This window comes from Anabrus simplex, chromosome 4 (genome assembly GCF_040414725.1).
Source record: "Anabrus simplex isolate iqAnaSimp1 chromosome 4, ASM4041472v1, whole genome shotgun sequence".
In the NCBI taxonomy this organism is placed as follows: domain Eukaryota; kingdom Metazoa; phylum Arthropoda; class Insecta; order Orthoptera; family Tettigoniidae; genus Anabrus; species Anabrus simplex.
Genome location: NC_090268.1, coordinates 405,621,402 through 405,642,162, shown reverse-complemented (window position 1 = coordinate 405,642,162; position 20,761 = coordinate 405,621,402). Strand labels below are relative to the sequence as shown.

Below are 20,761 nucleotides of genomic sequence, written 5' to 3'. Positions count from 1 at the left end.
ACACCCTCCAGTTCCGTGAGAAAATTTCTGCATCCATTATATCATTTCTCAGCCATAATTCAACTCCTATTACAATATCTGGTAAGTATATATCTATTAAATTACTTAATTCTATTCCTTTCTTTACAATACTTCTACAATTGAGCACTAACAGTTTTATGTCATCCCTACTTGATTTCCAGTTCCCTGTTCCCTTAACACCACTCCCTATTGCACCCTGTTTCCCTGAATGTACCTCCCTATAACCCTTCGAAACAAATTTCCTAACTTATATGTACCACTGCGGTTTAAGTGTAGGCCATCTGAGCGCAGATCCCTATCTCCTACCCACCCATTAGGATCTAGAAATTTCACTCCCAGTTTCCCCACATAGCCACTCCATAGTCTCATTTAAATCCCCAATCACCTTCCAGTCAGTATCCGTCCTACATAGTATTCCACTAATAACAATCTCCGCTTCCTTAAACTTCATCCATGCTGCATTTACCAGATCCCACACATCCCCAACTATGTTGGTACTTATACCTGCTTGTGTTACGTTGTTAGTACCAACGTGAAACACTACCACCTTCTCCTTTCCCTCATCTTTCTCTTCTACTTTCCTGAACATCTGCCTTAACCTAATTCCTGGATAACACTCTACCCTGGTACCCTTTCCTCCACACACTTTCCCAACATGTCTAATGATAGAATCCCCCATGACCAGAGCCTCAACCCTACCCACCTCATTTGATCCCTTCCCCTCCTGGTCAGTCCTATCTTTCCTGACAGCTGCAGAAGCTACTTCCTCCTCCCTTTTCTCCATCCCATGACTCTGTTCCACCTGTCTTTTCCTATCCACTACTCCACATTTCCCTTTCCTACCTCTTCCCTTTCTCCTACTTCCAAACTTCTCAGCAACAGTTCCCTGTTCCTCATCTTCCCTCGGTTGTTCTACCTGCAGTGACTCGTACCGATTTCTCATCGACACCTGTCCTGAATTTTGATCCTGAATGGAGCCCTTAGCCTGCAATCTCCTTCTCCTTAAAACATTAGACCACCTGTCTTCCACAATTCCTCCATTTCCTTCCAATCCCTCTATTACACCTATTGTATCCTGTACATTGTTTAGAGACCTACTTTCCTTCCTGTCCTCTGAGAGAATCCTAACTATCTCCCTCAAGCTCTCCAACTCCTCCCTCATACTCCTTAATGCCTGGCCACACCCACAGTTCCTACACTCGCATTTTTTTTACTAAATAATGAAAAGAAAAGGAAAAATAAGATGACATATTCTGTGCAAAATAAAAATGAAAGGAAAGAAATATTGTCTGGGTTAGATTACAAAGAACACACGACAGTAAGTTATTTAATATAGGCTACTTCTACACTACAGTACTACTTAATTGTACTATTCTTATTCCTACAACACGCTAACACGATGAAAATTGCTGTTAATTACTGGAAACAGAGAATAATACACACGAATTACACAATTCTTAACTGCAGTTAAGTCTACCCTAATTACAACAACAGAATTTTAGTAAGAGAATTACTACAGATACCACAGAAACGGTACTATACTATACAAATATTTCACAGTAATAGAATAAACACACTACTTTCTAATAAGTTGCTATAATACACTACAATAAATTTAAACTACGTTCAGACTAAGTACAGATACTACAATACACTACAATAATTTTAAACTACGTTCAGACGTATTCTAATTACAACAGGTTATTTCCAAGTAAAAACAGAAAAGAAAATTACCATTAAAGTTCGAAATTTGCAAAACTACTAAAAATTATAGTATAGGCACTCTAATTTCTAATAAGTTACTACACTACAATAATGTTAAAACTATGTTCAGACATATCCTAACTTCTTACTAAGCACAAATCCTACAATGAAATTAAATCTATAACTCCTGCAGAGACAATCCACTACCTCGGAGTAAACTATCACAATGCTACTGTATTTGATGCTAAATTAATGATGAAAAACTTAAGAGTAAACTAGACGCATTAGCATCAACTCCACTACTGCAACCACACCCGAAATTGAATGTGCTATCAACCTACATTTGCCCATCATTGATCTACAAATTTCACACTACACCTTTACATCAAATACCTGCGAGTTTCCTAACTGATACTGACAAACTTATCAAAAGCACCTTGAAAGAAGTTCTTCAGCTTCCAATAGATACACCAGACAGCATGTTATACTCCAATAAAAAGTATAAAGGACTTGGTCTTTTCAGGTGTGGTTGGGAGGCTTATCTACAACACACAAATGCATGCAAAGTTCTCCAACGATCCAACAACATACATATTAACCATACCAGAGACCTCAATACAGAAACAAGGAAATGCTTCGAAAAACATGGCCTACTCATGAATACTGAATACGAATCGGTCAATGTCTCGCTCCTACGACAACTCCGTGAGAAAGAATTTGATGCCTGGTGTGCCTTACCACAAAAGGGTAAGGTGTTATACTGTATAAGGAGTACAAACCAGCCAATCAGTGGGTAAGAAAACTCGAAGGTTTAACCAGTAGCGACTGGTGAAATGGCATAAAACTAACAGCAAATGTAGTTCCAATTCATGTATTACCTGGCAGGTCCCGAAACAATAACCACTTACATAAAATCAGCTTCATGGTCCGTATCGCACTTCAATAGATTCACAATGAAGTATTTATTTATTTTCCATCTAGTCGATACAATGATTGCTTAAGGCAGTTTTTAATGGTCAAAAGTGGTACATGTTTCGTATATTATCAACATCTTCAGCCACATAACACTGTTTAGATGAAAAATATATAAAATTGACAAAGGTAATGCTTTAGAGGAAGTGTCCTTAAAATTAACAATTTCCTTCCTGACATCTTCATTTCTTTCTCTGTCCTTTCTTTCTCTGTATCATCTTACAAATTGAATGCACTTGTTAATTTCAAGGTCACTTCCTCTAAAGCATTACTTTGTCAATTTTATATATTTTTCATCTAAACAGTGTTATGTGGCTGAAGATGTTGATAATATACAAAACATGTACCACTTTTGACCATTAAAAATTGCCTTAAGCAATCATTGTATCGACTAGGTGGAAAATAAATAAATACTTCACTGTGAATCTACAATAACCACTGTCGGTGTTGCCACAGTAAGATTGAAACACTTGGTCACGTCTTCGGTTCCTGTCCATTTTATGACACCCAACGGAATTCACATCATCATCGTATACGGTCTATGATTGCTGAAGCCTTGAGAGAAAGTCATTATACAGTCTACGAGGAGGTACATGGATTGTCTCAGACAGGGTCAAGCTGGCAGATTGACATGATTGCTATACCACCGGGCTCAAGTAAAGGGTTCATAATAGACCCCCACAATTAGAACCGAAGCATCATCCACTCAACCACATGATGTACACAAGGAGAAATGTGATATATATGAACCTACAGTCCCATACTATGCCGAGAAATATCTGGACTCCATAGATGTATTAGGATTGATGATGGGAGCACGAGGCACCATTACTCACACATTTCACAACTTTTGTAAGAAATTTAATCTGCATAACCAATTTATTAAGGACATTGGGTTAGCAGCTCTGAAAGGATCGTTAGCAATAGTCAAAAATCATTTGTACTCTTATCTACATCTTTGTCCTATGAGGAATCCCTCATGGATTTTAAAATTATTGACTGATACACATTTTTAATTACTGTATTAAGTAGGCCTTAATTAGTATACTTATCATTATTATAAATTACCCTTGTAGTTATTAATCAAATTTTCATGTAAGCTTTGTCTTTCGGCAACCTCCAAATGGGGGAAGCAGAAATAAATGCATTCTCTCTCTCCCTCTCTGTGTGTGTGTGTGTGTGTGTATATATATATATATATATATATATATATATGCACTATTTACAAGTGCATTCAGTTTGTAAGATGATACAGAGAAAGAAAGGACAGAGAAAGAAATGAAGATGTCAGGAAGGAAATTGTAGTGTAAAAGATTTACAATAGAATGGAGAGGGATAAACGTAGATGGTTTGGTCATATTACTCCTAAGAGGATGAAAGGAAGGAAGGATGCCAAAGCAGATGATGGAGACCCAAATAGGATGATGAAGAGCAAGAGGGAGACAGAGACTACGGTGGTTGAAAACTATCAAGAATATTGTAATTGAAAGAAACCTGGATTGGAGCACAGATAAGGAGAAACAATGGTGGTTAGATAGAGGAACATGGAAAGGTGCCATAAACATCTCGGTGCAGCAGGAGCCAGATGAGGGAAATGGATGATAGGATCAATCAATCAATCAATCAATCACTACTGATCTGCATTTGGGGCAGTCGCCCAGGTGGCAGATTCCCTATCTGTTGTTTTCCTAGCCTTTTCTTAAATGATTGCAAAGAAATTTGAAATTTATTGAACATCTCCCTTGGTAAGTTATTCCAATCCGTAACTCCCCTTCCTATAAACGAATATTTGCCCCAATTTGTCCTCTTGAATTCCAACTTTATCTTCATATTGTGATCTTTCCTACTTTTAAAGACAGGTTGATCATGATGATGAATAATTATAATTATGTCCCACTATATTAATACGTGTCCTTGTGTTACTTTTTACATTTTTTAAATATTGTGAAAAATTTTCATATTTATCGTTCTCAATGCTGTTTTATTTTGGTGTAAATAAATCACAGAAGATGCATTCACTTCCGTGCATAAAACCACTTTATTGCTGCTACGCCTGTTCCTTAACAACACACAGTTATACACAATTATATGCAACGCAACATTATTACGGTAAATACACTGAAGCAATTTACTGTCCATTCTGTCAAATACAGATATCAACAAGTCCTCTCACTGATTATTCACTTTACCATCAGAATGCAAGACTGCCTACCCTCTCACTCAAGTTGATTCTGACAAGTTCAGGTATCAACCAAATCTTCAGCTCACTGTAACACTCACTCTAACTCACACTCTACACCCTCACTAACTCCCACTCTCTAGCCTCTCCGCCTGTTCGACAAACATTCTAGAAATATCGACTTCTTGAAATGTTCTTGCAACACTTTAAAAAGGAACACATCTGAACATACAAGGAAGAATTGATCGACCGTCTTCTCGATTGGGGTAGATCAAACTCAAATGTTCAATTACAGTTTACGAACACACATGGAGAAATCTATAACATTCTTAATGTTTCTACATATATCTGGATAATAAATCATTACAATAAGTTTCCAGAAACCTCCGTATGTATGTATGTATGTATGTATGTATGTATGTATGTATGTATGTATGTATAATAGTGGATTCTACCGAATATATATCATAGAGCTTTCTACAGTTTTCGACTGCACAGATTTCGAGGTTAGACATATTCACAATACGTATTTGAGGTTATACAAACTTACAATACATATTTACAGGGTGTAGTCGTACTTAGCATGTAGTAAGAGATAATTTATATATAATAATTGAAGGTGCAAGGATGTCAAAGGCTGTATGGTCCTGGGAAAGGTAGATGCTGCATACAGGAAAATCAAGGAAACCTTTGGAGAAAGGAAATCTAGGTGTATGAATATTAAGAGCTCAGGTGGAAAGCCACTTGTAGGGAAAGAAGACAAAGCAGAAAGATGGCAGGAGCATATCCAACAGTTGTATCAAGGTAAAGATGTAGATAATTTGGTTCTGGAACATGAAGAGGCTGTTGATGCTGATGAAATGGGAGACCTGTTTTTGAGGTCAGAAATTGACAGAGCTGTGAGTGACCTAAATAGGAACAAGGCACCTGGAATTGATGACATTCCTTCTGAATTACTGACTGCCTTAGGAGAAACCAGCATGGCAAGGTTATTTCATGTAGTGTGCAAGATGTATGAGACAGGAGAAGTCCCATCCAATTTTCGGCAGAATGTTGTTATACCTATTCCCAAGAAAGCCGGTGCTGACAGGTGTGAAAACTACCGCACCATTAGTTAAGTATCTCATGCTTTCAAAATTTTAACACGTATTATTTACAGAAGAGTGGAAAAACAAGTTGAAGCTGAGTTGGGAGAAGATCAATTTGGCTTCAGAAGAAATGTAGGTACACGTGAAGCAATCCTGACTTTATGTCTGATCTTAGAGGATCGAATCAAGAAGGACAAGCCCACGTACATGGGATTCGTAGATCTAGAAAAGGCATTCGATAATGTTGATTGGACCAAGCTATTTATGATTTTGAAGATGATAGGGATCAGATACCGAGAACGAAGAATTATCTACAATCTGTATAAAAATCAATCTGCAGTGATAAGAATCGAGGGCTTTGAAAAAGAAGCAGCAATCCAGAAAGGAGTGAGGCAAGGCTGCAGTTTGTCCCCTCTCCTTTTCAATGTTTACATAGAACAGGCAGGAAAGGAAATCAAAGAGAAATTTGGAAAGGGAATCACAGTCCAAGGAGAGGAAATCAAAACCCTGAGATTTGCCGATATTGTTATTTTATCGGAGACTTAAGAAGATCTTGAGAAGTTGCTGACTGGTATGGATGAAGTCTTGGGTAAGGAGTACCAGATGAAAATAAATAAGTCCAAAACAAAAGTAATGGAGTGCGGTCGAACGAAGGCAGGTGATGTAGGAAACATTAGATTAGGAAATGAAGTCTTAAAGGAAGTAGATGAATATTGTTACTTGGGTAGTAAAATAACTAACGATGGCAGAAGTAAGGAGGACATAAAATGCAGACTAGCACAAGCAAGGAAGAGCTTTCTTAAGAAAAGAAATTTGCTCACTTGAAACATTGATATCGGAATCAGAAAGGTGTTTTTGAAGTCTTTCGTGTGGAGCGTGGCATTGTATGGAAGTGAAACATGGACGATAACTAGCTCAGAAAGGAGCAGAATAGAAGCTTTTGAAATGTGGTGTTACAGAAGAATGTTGAAGGTGAGATGGATAGATCGAATCACGAATGAAGAGATAGTGAATCGAATTGGTGAGAGGAGATTGATTTGGCTAAATTTGACGAGAAGAAGATATAGAATGATAGGACACATCTTAAGACACCCAGGACTTGTTCAGTTGGTTTTTGAAGGAAGTGTAGGTGGTAAGAATGGTAGGGGTAGACCAAGGTATGAATATGACAAGCAGATTAGAGCAGATGTAGGATGCAGTAGTTACGTAGAAATGAATAGGTTAGCACAGGATACAGTGGCATGGACATCTGCATCAAACCAGTCTATGGACTGATGACTCAAACACACACAATTGAAGGTTTTAAAAGCATTAGGTTATGGGTAGGCTGGCGTACAAACGCCATTTGGAACACAGTTACGGAGGATCAATGGTGGTTAGATAGAGGAACATGGAAAGTTGCCATAAACATCTCAATTCGGCGGGAGCCAGATGAGGGAAATGGGTGATAAGGATGATCATGATGATGACTATGATGATTATTATTAGCGTATGGTAACGTACACAAAACAATACAAAGATTAAATATACAGCACAAAATGTTATATACGTAATTACAAGATATACACATAACATTGAAAACAAGCATGCAAGCAAAAGGGTTCAAAGAGTTAGATCTAAGTTCTCTAGCCATTTTTTGACATCAGAAGAAGCCACCACAAAGTCCTGGCTGGATCCAGCAAATGCCCTTCCAATGCATTCGGTGACAAAATGATTGATAGTTTGCTTAACTGCACCACAGTCGCAGGCTGGAGATGATGTTATTCCCCATTTAAACAACATTGATCCACATCTCCCGTGATTATTACGTACTCTGTTGAGGGCTACCGATGTCTTGCGGGGCAAATCAAAGCCAGCTGGAAGATTCTTATAATTGAACAGTGTCTGTCATTCAATCGGAGCTACACTGTTTCACTCTTGTTGCCAATCAGTTTTTGGATTTAAATCCCTCCTAACAAGTTTCTGTGCTGTTCAAATAGGAGGAGATCTTGATTTTAGGTGGCTGAATCTGACGTTAACATCTTCATGGGTAGGGAGATCAGGATTGGTTAATATCTTGTTGTATTCTCTAACCAATTTATTCAATCTTCTAATTCTAGGAGGTTCTATGTAGCTGAGCACTGGCAACCAGAGAAGAGGAGTAGATTTTACTGTGCCATTTATGACACACATTGTTTCATTCAGGACCGTGTCCACCTTTTTAGCATGAGAGCTGTTGATCCAAACTGAAGAACAGTACTCAGCTGTGGAAAGCACCAGCGCCGTAGCTGAAGTACGCAAAGTAGACGCAGAAGCTCCCCATGTGGAGCCAGCAAGTTTGTGGATGATGTTGCGTGACCTTAATTTGGCTGCTAGGTTGGTTAGATGTTTCCTGTATGATAGCGTTCGGTCGAGAGCAACTCCAAGATATTTGGGTTTGGCATTGTGAGGGAGAAGACTTCCATTAAGTGACACTTGCAAGGTGATATTTGCTTGCCGGTTATTTAAATGGAAGAAGCAGGTTTCCGTTTTATTAGGTCTTGGTTTCAAGCATGTATGTGCACAGAACATCCAGGTCTGCATTTAAAGTTCTCTCTATCACATTAGCATCCACATGCTGACTAATTATTGCCAGATCGTCGGCATAAGCAAATTGACGAGAGCTCATGACAGGTATGTCTGCAATATACAGGTTAAACAGTAATGGAGAAAGAACAGATCCTTGAGGTGGTCCATTGTTAAGTACCTTTATTTTGCTGTGATTTGTATGCATGACTACCGGGATAATTCTATTTGAGAGCATATTGTTAATCAAACGCGACATTTGACTACACTTTGTCAGTTTAAAGAACTTACAATACCTTCTCTCCACACTGTATCATATGCAGCTGTTAGATCAATAAACACTGCTCCACTCTTTAATTGCTTTTCAAAACCTGTCTCAATATGTGTTGTCAGAGCAAGCACCTGATCTTCACAACTACATTGAGGTCTAAAACCAGCTTGTTCGATTGGAATGATTCTAAAAATTAGAGGACTTATTCTATTGTATATAAGCCCTTCCAAGAGCTTAAAGCAGACACTCATTAAGGCAATTGGTCTATAGCTTTTGACAGAATCTGTAGGTTTACCAGGTTTTAAGATAGCTAGTATCTTAGTTCATTTAAACTCTGAAGGGAGTTGACTTGTTCGGAGTATGTTTGAGAGAAACTGCACTAGCCAGTTCCTTACATTTTTTTCCACAGTGCTTCAAAAATTCTGGGTGTATACCATCAAAACCCGTGGATTTTCCATTTCTCAATTCATTTAGGGCAAGTAAAAGCTCTTGCTCAGTAAAAGAAGCAGAAATGTTGGAAGAAGTAGTGTACTGCTTTCTCAAATTAGACAAACTGGCAATACGACTGGCAATATGATTTGGTGAAACCTCTGGTTTCAGCTGGGGACTGTGAGGTATTCTTCCTAGCTTCTTTAGAAGTCTCCAAGCTTTTCTACTTCAGTGTCTGAAGTCCAGTGTATCCATGGTTTCCTTCCATCTGCTTCGTCTAGCTTCATCTAGTTTATGAAGGAGCTCGTCAGCTACATCTTTTTCACCACTCCTCTGGAAATCTCTATACAGTACTTCACAAGCCTCATCACACTCTGGAATAAAGTCCTTTCTCACTCCACAGGGAATATGTCTTTTAGCACATGTTAGAATAGCTTTCACAAACCTAGAGTAGTTACTAACCTCAGGAGGAATCCATTGTATAGCACTGTCAGGATCAGCTGAATAGCTCTCCCAACTAGCTTTACCAAAGTTCCAACGAGGGAATGGAGAAGGTCTTATAGTAGGAATCTGCATTCCAGTTTCCAGAAGGACAGGTCGATGTTGACTACGTGGAAAGTTCATGAGAACTTTATGAAACACAGGTAAGCTGGATCCCTGATGATCACATGAAGCAAAGCACAAGTCAGGATTGGTTTCCGAGTTCCATCTTCCTGACTTGAATGTAGGTTTGTCTTTTGGATTGAAAATCAGTTGCATGTCACAAAGCTCTGCCCACTCTATAAGTTTTTCTCCACACTGATCACTATATCTATAACCCCACAGAGTATGTTGACTATTGAAATCACCCACATAGATGGATGGGTGAGAGATTGTTTGAAGAACACTGTTAGGCCACTGAATTCCTGGAGGTTTATAAATATTTATGATCGATACATCATTAACTTTTGTAGTGATGTTGAAAATGCCTGCATCAGAATATGCAAAGACTAAATAAGAGCAGGTGATGGAATTTCGAAGAAAGGTTGCAGTTCCATAAGACTGATGATAAGTAGCTCCAAGTAACTTGTATCCAGGAATGTTTCCTCTTGAACGAAGCTGAAATTGATTAGAGGCATGAGTTTCCTGAATGCATATTACATTAACATTATTTTCCAATGCCAATTTGGAAAGGTAGTCACTTTTAGATCTATTGATTCCTTCGATGTTGATTTGAAGGACTCTCAGAACAGTTCCCAAGGGCTTTGCAGATTGGCTCTGAAAAGAGCTAGTATTGTTTGTTTCGTGTACCATTAGCCAGGAGATCACAAGTGATAGTCTGGCAACCAAAAGCTGACGTTCAGTTCAGTACTGGCAACACCTGTACCTATCAGGGGCACCACTATATTAATACTTGTCCTTGTGTTACTTTTTATATTTTTTACATATTGTGAAGAATTTTCACATTTTTAAGTTTCATATTTTGTTTCATTAGTATTTACTGTATGTATGTACTAATTTTAATATATGCTTTTAGATGTCTGGTAAGGATCCTTTCGGGTGTGATCCATTTGCAAGTCTCCAGCCTTCAAGTGGTGGACCTCCCCCTCGTCCAGAAAGCCCCAGTCCAGCGTTACCACCAAAGAAGAGCAAGCAACCTCCCCCACGCCCTGCACCACCTCGTCCATTGCAGCAGCCCACGATGAGAGCTGCGCCTTTGCCTCCGACACCCAGTCCCGAACCCACAGCTAGTAGAGATCCTTTCAGCAATCCTGGAGCAACTGGAGACCCATTTGGAGGAACTACTTCTCTGAATAATGATCCATTTGCCAGCAGCTCTAGTGGTGTGAATTCCTTTGCAGATTTTGCCAACTTCGATAGTAAGGTATGGTAATTTAATCTTATTTAGTGTTTAGAATGTTAGAATGCAGCTCAAAATATGTGGTAATAGAAGTTTTGAAGCAGTGTAATAATTGTAGTTCTCTGTAAAGTTGATTTCATGTAACAGGAAATTAATTTCCTGAAATGTTTCTAAATATTTTAAAATGATGGGTTATGAAGATGATTAATTTGCACTTTCATCTTCAAACTAAACGACATCAGCCAAATCCTTTTCTTTCAAGACATTCCATCCAGCATTTTTAGTTGCGAATCATAACTGTTACTTCACCCTTGACCTAATTTCAATCCTCTTTCAACATATGGTGGATATTTGCTTATCTGAAAACTTAACTGTACATTTTGGATTAATGTCATACTCCAGATAAGTACTTTATTATCTACTGCATTTTTTTGAAATTGCCGTTTATGGCTGGATAACTTCTTCCAGTATTATGAACTATCGTTTGGTTGAGCTAAGATGCTGAATTTATCCTTGACAGAGAGTTCAGTACCATGTCTGGACTGAAGTACCTTTTCAGAGGTTGCAATGACTGAAAGTGAATTCAGAGTTTACTTCCAAAGGATACTCTAAAGCCATGTGCCTTACTACTGAGCTGTTGCATGTAATGTAACTATTACTGTTACCAGATTCCACTAACGGAGATGCTTTCCGAACTATGCTTGCGAATGTACTGCAAGCATGTTCTGTATCATGTTCTATGAGCCACTGCCTACCTGTTTTTGTTGCGAATACAGGAGTAGGCTCATGCATCTCACATTTTGTCAGGGAGTATGTAATATGTGAACTAAAGGTATTGCTGTAAGCAAACCTGTGTAGCATAGGACGATGGGAAGTGCCTGAATTTATTAAAATATCTTAGAACAAATCGATACTTTGGGATCCAGATGTTGGAGTTATAATAAAAAAACTCCTCACATCTCCACACGTGTCTGTAACAATAGAACCGAGAGCTTGCTTGGATGTAAGGAATAGATACTGTAAATTTGTAAAACATTCCTTCTGTTGCCAAGTATCTTAATGTCACAGCCATTCTATGTGGCATCAGAATTGCCTCTCTGAACTTGGAGTTTCATTTCTGCATCATAAGTCCTACTTGATTCAGGTGAAATTTTTGTAACGAACTCTTGCTTGCAGTTTTAAATCTAAAAGTAAAGCAGAACCGCTTCTTTCTTTGTATAATGCATACCACCAGAATTTGGTGGGTGTTTATCCTTGTCAATTATGTATCGGGACATCCAGCGAACTGGCAATTATCTCAGATGCTGTGGAAGAACATAACCTACACAGATGTGCCAACTATTACGGATTGTCCATAATGATTACGGATTTCACTTCGTGATTGCGGCATTACAGTCGAAGGGGAAATTATTACGGAAAAGCAACATTGTCACAATAAAAGTTAATTTCTACGAAGAAAAGGAAAGAAGTAAAATATGTTCAATCCCTTAGAGCATTACTGGTCAACCCTCCTCATTTCAATGTTTGTAAGTTGGCAACTAAACATATTTGGCAGTTATTTGGTCATTACTTCCGTTTGTTTCCCGCGAGCATTGTGAAATCACGGCCAGCTACATAAATATACGCTGCTCTTTTAGCTAGAATGACGCATCAAGTCGGCCGTGAGGTAGGCTGTACTCCTTGCTCTGCTGCAATTCTCTTTGGTTCTCCAGTGCGCATATTTAGCTGTCTGTTGTGTGCGTAAAACGAGTGGTATATTTAGGCGCATTTCAGTTCTAATTATCCTAGTCGTTGATTCAAAAAGAAGTGATTGGCTTTGTAAAATGAAGCGGAGCAATTGTCAAATTGGATCTTCTTCTAAGAAGACAGCAGTGTTACAGAAATATCAAGACTGTTACACAAAGGAATGGCCATGCCTACTTGCTTCTCGTGTTAGTGAAAACCACGTGTTCTGCAGTGTGTGTTCGTGTGATTTCTCTGTGGCTCACGGTGGACGTGATGATTGCAGACGACACATAGAATCCAAGAAACATCACACACACGGTGAATCAAAATTATGAAACCAGTCTGTTTCATCGTTCTTCATAAAAGGTAATGAAACTGTGATGACGAATGACGAATTGCTGTTCATATCATTTTTTTTTTGGAGCATAATATTCTGTCATCAGTTTCAGATTACACTGGAAATTTGTTTAGATCAATGTTCCCTGACTAAAATATCTCAGAAATATGGTTGTGCAAGAACTAAAACCTCTGCTTTAGTTCAATACACGGCATCTGGAGCAAAAAAGGAAATAAGTGAACTTTTGCAAATAACGCTTTTTTCTTTGGCTACTGATGGTAGTGCGGATTCAAATGCAGTTAAACTTTATCCTATAGTTGTCTCTTTCTTTAATACTCAGAGAGGCTAAATATCAACTCTTCTATTGTCATTGTTAGAGAGTACCGACAATACAGGTAAGGGAATTTTCTCTGTTATTAATAGTGAGTTCTCTTCTTTAGCCATTCCATGGGAAAATTGCATTTTTTTTTCATCTGACAATGCATACACAGTGATAGGGGCAAATAAAGGTGTTGCCAAATTTGTGAAGGACAGGCATTCTTCTGGTCCCAGGTTGTTCATGTCATCTCTTACACATCTGTGCACAAAAGAGTAGCAGCCCAATTACCAGTCAATGTAGAGAACTTTTTGGTTCAGTTATATTATTGTCTTGATAAGAGTTCTAAAAGGCAAAACACGTTGAAAGTTTATCAGGCTGTTTGTGGCACAGAGGGTCACAAAATTTTGAAATATGTTGGTACCCGTTGGCTCTCACGTCTTCAGTCTATCGATAGAGTTCTTGAGCAGTGGGAAGCTTTGACACTCATGTTTTGTGATGAGACCCACCATAAAAATGAGACCACCAAGCAGTTTAAAACTGTGAAATCTTTCATACAAGACCCACACACAACTGTTTTGCTACTTTCTTCAGAGTACACTACCTTTTTAACTCGGTGAATATATTTCTGCAACAAGATGCTCCAGCCATACATCTTCTTAGGAGGAAACTTACTGGTCTTTTAACTGACCTATTGGTCAGATTTGTTCAGCCATGTTCTATTCAGTCATAATGTACCTCACTTTTGAGTGTTGAATTCAAGAGGAGGAAATACCAGAAAGCCAATGAGGACTTGGTAATTGGAGCAAAAGCTAGGCCATACTTGAAAGATAATCACTGTGATGAAGAGATGTTTTATAATTCTGTAAGAGAGTTTTATATGGCAGGAAATTTCCCCTTGATGATGAATTTCTTCATCTTGTTGAAGTTGTAGACATCTCTCTCAGAATGAAGGTTTCCTATTCATCTCTTGAATACTTTGTTCGAAGATTCCCAACTTTGGTCAAAGAAAGTGAACATAACAAACTTAAAGAGGAATTTGAAGTTTACCAGTGTGATACTTTCCCGGAATATATTGTACATGGACCTAACATTGATGTGAATTGGGGCAACATTGCAGAGCTTAAAATTGAAAATGCTGGGGCTGTACCTTAATTAAGGCCACGGCCGCTTCCTTCCAACTCCTAGGCCTTTCCTATCCCATCGTCGCCATAAGACCTATCTGTGTCGGTGCGACGTAAAGCCCCTAGAAAAAAAAAAAATAAAAATTTGAAAATGGACAAATTAAGTATAAAACCTTAAGTAATGTTGTATTTGCAGTATTAAGTGTACTTCATAGTAGTAACTCTCCCACAGAAAGAGTTTTTAGTGTTGTTAAGAAAAATCGGACAGAATTCAGGCCTACATTAAGTACATCTACACTGGAATCGCTTTTGGTTATGAAAACGAAAATGTCATCTCAGGGGGAAGTATGTTTCAAGAAAAACTACACTGAAAAGCAGCTGCTGGGTGCAAAACAAACTACAAAGAATTTTTTATCGCAGAACTAACAGGTAATGAGCAAATTTTATTGTGTAATATGATATACTTTAGAATAGATTGCTGTAGGAGAGGGCAAACGGAGTGCTTTGGATTTGACTCGTAAATGGGATTACTGATAGCCCCCATCAAAGGTTGGCACCTCTGCCTGCACCTTAAGCACTGTGAATCCAGCCGCTTGCAGTTGGTTACGTGACAATTATATACATGATATACATTTGCTGATGAGATTTCTTCCTTAATGCTGTTTATCAATCCTATGCATAAGAACTTATGCGTACGGGATACGTACTCTCAAATATAGATGGATACCTGGTGATTATCATTGTATCCAATCATTTTCTGAATTTTTCACACACTTTTAGAAGTATGGCAGTACAGTCATTAGCATAGCATTCCATGTTAGTGCTTTTGAATTTGTGTCTAATGGAGCTGGTATTACTACAAAAATATCCAGCTGCTGAAGATTGTAAAACCTTAGAATATACAGTCATGCATGTATAGGCTTAGCTGTGAATTTAGGTTTTGCATGGCCATATCTATCTGTGTAAAAATCCTTCATATGCTGAATTCCCTTTCATCAAGCCTTGTTTATTTCTGTTGCTATCAGTTGTGTATAACTGACACCTGATTTTGTAACAATCGGATAATTTGCAGTTTCACAGTGCACTACATCTTTTTCTGATTGTTTTACATTTTCTAGAAATTTATAATGGCTGTGCTTCAAGAAATAAATCTTTTTGTTAACACTAGACCGTAACAAATCCATGAGCTGTTACAACATACAAATAATTGTTTGGATGTGCTAAATGGTTTATTAAATTTCTAAAACATAACAGCAAATTGTAGATTGGGGAATTATGTTTACAAATATAGTAGTGCTGTGGAAACAGAGTAATTCAAACTAATAGGGATTGTAGTCTGTTTCGATTATTCAGAAAAAATATGTAATACTGTATATACAGTAGCCTCTACATTTCCAGCTACACTATTGACAGTCACAAGGCAATGTGGCATAGTGGAGACAGAGGAGTGAGAGTACTATGATGTTGAGTGGAAGTGTTGCCATTGCAATGCATATTAAAAATAACTAACTTAAGAGGAAAATTCAGTATTGTTAAACAGTGCTTTACAAAATACAGTAATGACATTTTAATGTATCAAAAATGTTTTGTAATGTAGCCCTCCTGTGTCCAGGCCGACGTATAGAGTTCCCGGTCAGCTTCTCAGGGAAACATCATAATTTCATTTAATTTAACGTGGGATCCAAGAAAGATCATCTTCCTGTCGTATTGAATAGTATATCATCAATCATAACTCTGCCGAATGGGCGTCTCCATCCGACACACCTCGGCAAAGAGTTAAGACCGCATATACGAAACCTTAATTCTATCTATCTTACTCTATAATAATCCTAGTAAATAATAAACACAATAAATCCTTATTTCTACTTATTCATTAAATATAATTTGAAGAAAAAGAAAAAGAAAATATGGGAAGAGAACAATGTGTTCCTGTACATCTCATTTTCTCTGATGAAATAAATATCCACTGAAAATATTCATTTGTACAATAGTCCTTCGTATTTACATTTCATCTTTATTATAGTCATAATTGAAATTGGTTCCTTTAAATTAAAACAGTCGGTCATTCTCTAAACCTGACACTTCTCATCATTCTAATCTACTTTCTTCATTCCATCTTTGTTCTACTCCTCTGTCAGAAAATTGGAGTTTAACATCACTAGTAAAATGTCCTACCTAAAATATAATCTGTTTAGATTGACCCAAAATCTGAATCTAAACTGATCTGCATCACATAGTTCTAAAGTTTCAATCTGAATCTCATCATTTATCATCTTTATTATATGAAATTTTACTATCTGAAACCCTATCATCTGTAATTTTATCATCTGGAACCTTATTAAATGGTATCTGCATGTCTGGTATCTTATTATGACTTTCGTCGACTTTTGAGTTTCGGGATGCTAAATAAGTTTCTCTCGCACAGAAATTATTCACTGTCATAAAGCTATCATCGCCAAATGAAATATATTCACACATATCCTTAATGTTTTAAAATCATATATCACATTAGCAAACATTAATATGCCACGCCTAAAACTTCATTAACCATAATGAGCATTAGAATCTAAAATGGTGCCAATATGTGTTGTGCTTTTATCCTTGGTAAATTATACACTAACCTCTATAAGTATTCAGTAGTGCAATTTACTGAACTGGTTCGTGACATCAGTCTTAACTTTATTTGGGAAGGAGAAACTAAAAATATTGATTATTCCAACTACAAATCCTTATATCAACATCTAATAACAAATATGGAGGATATCAGCTGACTACTGTTGATTACTACATGCTCTTATTTAATATGGGACTCCGCTGTTAGCATACTCGTATATTCACTTCTGGGCACAAACCTTGCCAAGTAATGAGATACTCAACTCGATCCTACTCATGTGCCATTTAATTTTGCAATACCTTCTTTCTTCATAATTCATGATGCATATACATTCGCATCTCTACATTTTCATAAATACTCAATTTAAATATATATCATAGTAGTCACAACTCTTCTCATCTCAAATCTTCTTAAAAACGTGTCATTCATCATAATATTAACTTTCCCTCGATGATATTGCTTCTGCATTTGTGCATAATTCATATAGGATCTATTTCTTCTTTGCATTATATAGCCATAGTCATGACTGTCAATATACGTGCCTCCTAAAATCAATCTACATCTCACACAGCATGTATCCTTCCCAATACTTTCTAAAATACCACAAAATCGCCCTTCTTTATGACTTGGGATCTTATATTTATACACAATGCACTCTCTTATGACATTAACACAACCATGGCAGAGGTTAGATTTTACTTGAAATGAATGTCACTTCCTACCAATATACGTATGGATTAGCACAAATATCATTTGTTAGTTTATATGACACAAATTAGTTTCTGTAGGTCATGTTTGGCACCTGGATTAAATTTGACTGGCAACTGAAATATAATGAATATTATCTGCCAAATAATACAAAGAATTTTGGAAACAAGAAACTTATCTCGCATCTGTCACCCCTCTGAGTTGATTTCTTCTTCTCAGCTGCTACATGCGATCCTTGCGGCCGGTCACTGGTCCTCTGCACGTCATATCTGGTCACAATGAATTGTCCTCTTGCGCCTCATTATGTAATTCTGGGGAATCCACTCCCACATTTAGCAAGACTCCATGGTGTCAAAGTCGTTCATGAAAACATACAAGAACATTTGGATGACAGGATACATAATTATACTGTTCATATAGCCACTTATTATTATTACTATCCATGCTACTTGTGATATGAACATATCTATATATATATAAAATAACTTGTCCTGACTGACTGACTGACTGATTCATCATCGCCGAGCCAAAACTACTGGACATAAAGAAATGAAATTTTGGGGATATATTCATATTAAGATGTAGGTGCTCGCTAAGAGAGGATTTTTGGATATTCCTTCTCTAAGGGGGTGAAAAGGGGGGTGAAATTTTAAAATGAGTGTATCTATATCTCAAAACTTTAAAGGTTTACAGATGTAAAAATTGGTATTTAGAATCTTCTTTAAAAATAAGGAAACACGTATTTTTTTGTTTTCAGAAAATTCCAATAGGAGGGGTGAAAAGGGTGAAAATGGGGAAAAATGGGTTGAATGCCTTTAATCAGGATACCGGTACTTATATCTCAGAAACTGAAGATATTACAGACCTGAAAATTGGTACTTTTGATCTCTTTTAAAAATAAAGAAACACGTATTTTTTTGTTTTTGGAAAATCCAATTAATGGGAGGGTGAAAAGGGGGTGAATTTTTAAAATGAGTGAATCTATATCTCTAAACTTTTAAAGTTTGCAGATGTAAAAATTGGCATTTAGAATCTTCATTCAAAATAAAGAAACACGTATTTTTTCGTTTTCGGAAAATCGCAATAGGAGGAGTGAAAAGGGGTGAAAAAAAGGGTTAAATGCCTTTAATGAGGCTACTTATATCTCAGAAACTGAAGATATTACAGACCTGAAAATTGGTGTTTGGGATCTCCTTTAAAAGTAGAGAAACACGTATTATTTGTTTCTGGAAAATCCAATTAAGAGAGGGTGAAAAGGGGGTAATATTTTTAAATGAGTGTATCTATATCTCAAAACTTTTAAAGGTTATAGATGTGAAAATTAGTATTTATAATCTCCTTTAAAAATAAAGAAACATGTATATTTTGTTTTCGGAAAATCCTAATAGGAAGGGTGGAAAAGTCTGAAAACGTTGTCCAACGCCTTTCATGAGTCTACATATATTTCAGAACCTGAATATATTACAGATCTGGAAATTGGTGTTTGGCATCTCCTTTAAAATAAAGAAACACGTATTTTTTGTTTTTGGAAAATCCAATTAATGGGGGGGGGGGTGAAAAGGGGGGTGATTTTTAAAATGAGTGTATGTATATCTCAAAACTTTTAAAGTTTATAGATGTAAAAATTGGTATTTAGAACCTCTTTCAAATATAAACACGTATTCTTTTGTTTTCGGAAAATCCCAATGGGAAGGGTGTAAAAGGGTGAATAATGGGTTGAATGTCTTAAATGAAGCTACTTATATTTCAGAACCTGAAGATATTACAGACCTGAAAATTGGTATTTGGGATCTACTTTAAAAGTAAATAAACACGTATTTTTTCGTTTTTGAAAATTCCAAATATTGGTGGATGAAAAGGGGGGGGGGTGAATTTTTTAAAATGAGTGTGTCTACATCTTAGAACTTTAAAATTTACAGATGTAAAAATTGGTAGTTAGAATCTCCTCTAAAAATAAAGGAACACGCATTTTTTTGTTTGCTGTAAATCGCAATAGGTGGGGTGTAAAAGGGTGAAAAATGGGTTTAATAACTTTAATGAGGATACATATATCTCAGAAACGAAAGATATTACAGAACTGAAAATTTGTATATGGGATCTCCTTTATAAATAATGAAACACGTATTTTTTTAGTTTTTGGAAAATCCAATTAATGGCGGTTAAACAGGAGTGACAAATTGGGGTGAATTTTTTGAAAGACTATATCTACAGAATATCTTGGAAACGTAAAATGTTACAGACGTAAAAAGTGGGTGTTTGGAATCTCCTGTAAATGTAAAGAAACATAGGTGATTTGTTTTTGGAAACTCCACTTAAGGGGAACTCAAAAAGGGAGAAATTTTAAAATGAGAATTTTTACAGTATATCTAAAAAAACTTAGCATGTTACAGAAGAGAAAAATGGTATTTTTATCTCTATTAAACATAAAGAAACGTGTATTTTTAGTTTTCGGAAATGCCACTTGGGTGGCGGGGGGGGGGGGGTAAATGTGACTGAAAATGGTGTTGAATTCTTTTAATTACGCTACTGATATCTCAGAAATGAAGGAATTACAGACGTGAAATTTGATATTTGCAATCTGCTTTAAAAGTAAAGAAACACGTATTCTCGGAAAATCCAATGAGGGTGTGTGTGTGTGTGTGTGTGAAATAATTGAAAATTTAATTGACTTAATTGTATGAGAATACATACATCTAATACAAACAAAAGCTGTTACAGACGTGAAAATTCGTATTTGGATCTCTTTTAAAAACAAAGAAAAACGCGTTTTTGGGAGGAAACCATCTTGGAGGGCGGGAGTGTAAAGGAGTTGAATTCCTTTCATGAGGACACATAAATCAAAAACTGAAGAAGTTAGAGTCGTGATAATTGGTATTTAGAAGATCCTTT

The 20,761-nt window shown here is 36.9% G+C and overlaps 1 protein-coding gene across 2 annotated transcripts in view; it reads left to right on the top strand.

Moving 5' to 3' along the window:
- Positions 1 to 20,761, top strand: part of Eps-15 (Epidermal growth factor receptor pathway substrate clone 15) — a 555,588-nt gene that overhangs the window by 492,352 nt on the left and 42,475 nt on the right. For both annotated transcript variants that reach the window (XM_067145864.2, XM_067145865.2), the window contains exon 18: positions 10,725 to 11,072. In XM_067145864.2, coding sequence (XP_067001965.2) covers positions 10,725 to 11,072 — 348 coding nt within the window. The remainder of the gene's footprint in view (positions 1 to 10,724; positions 11,073 to 20,761) is intronic.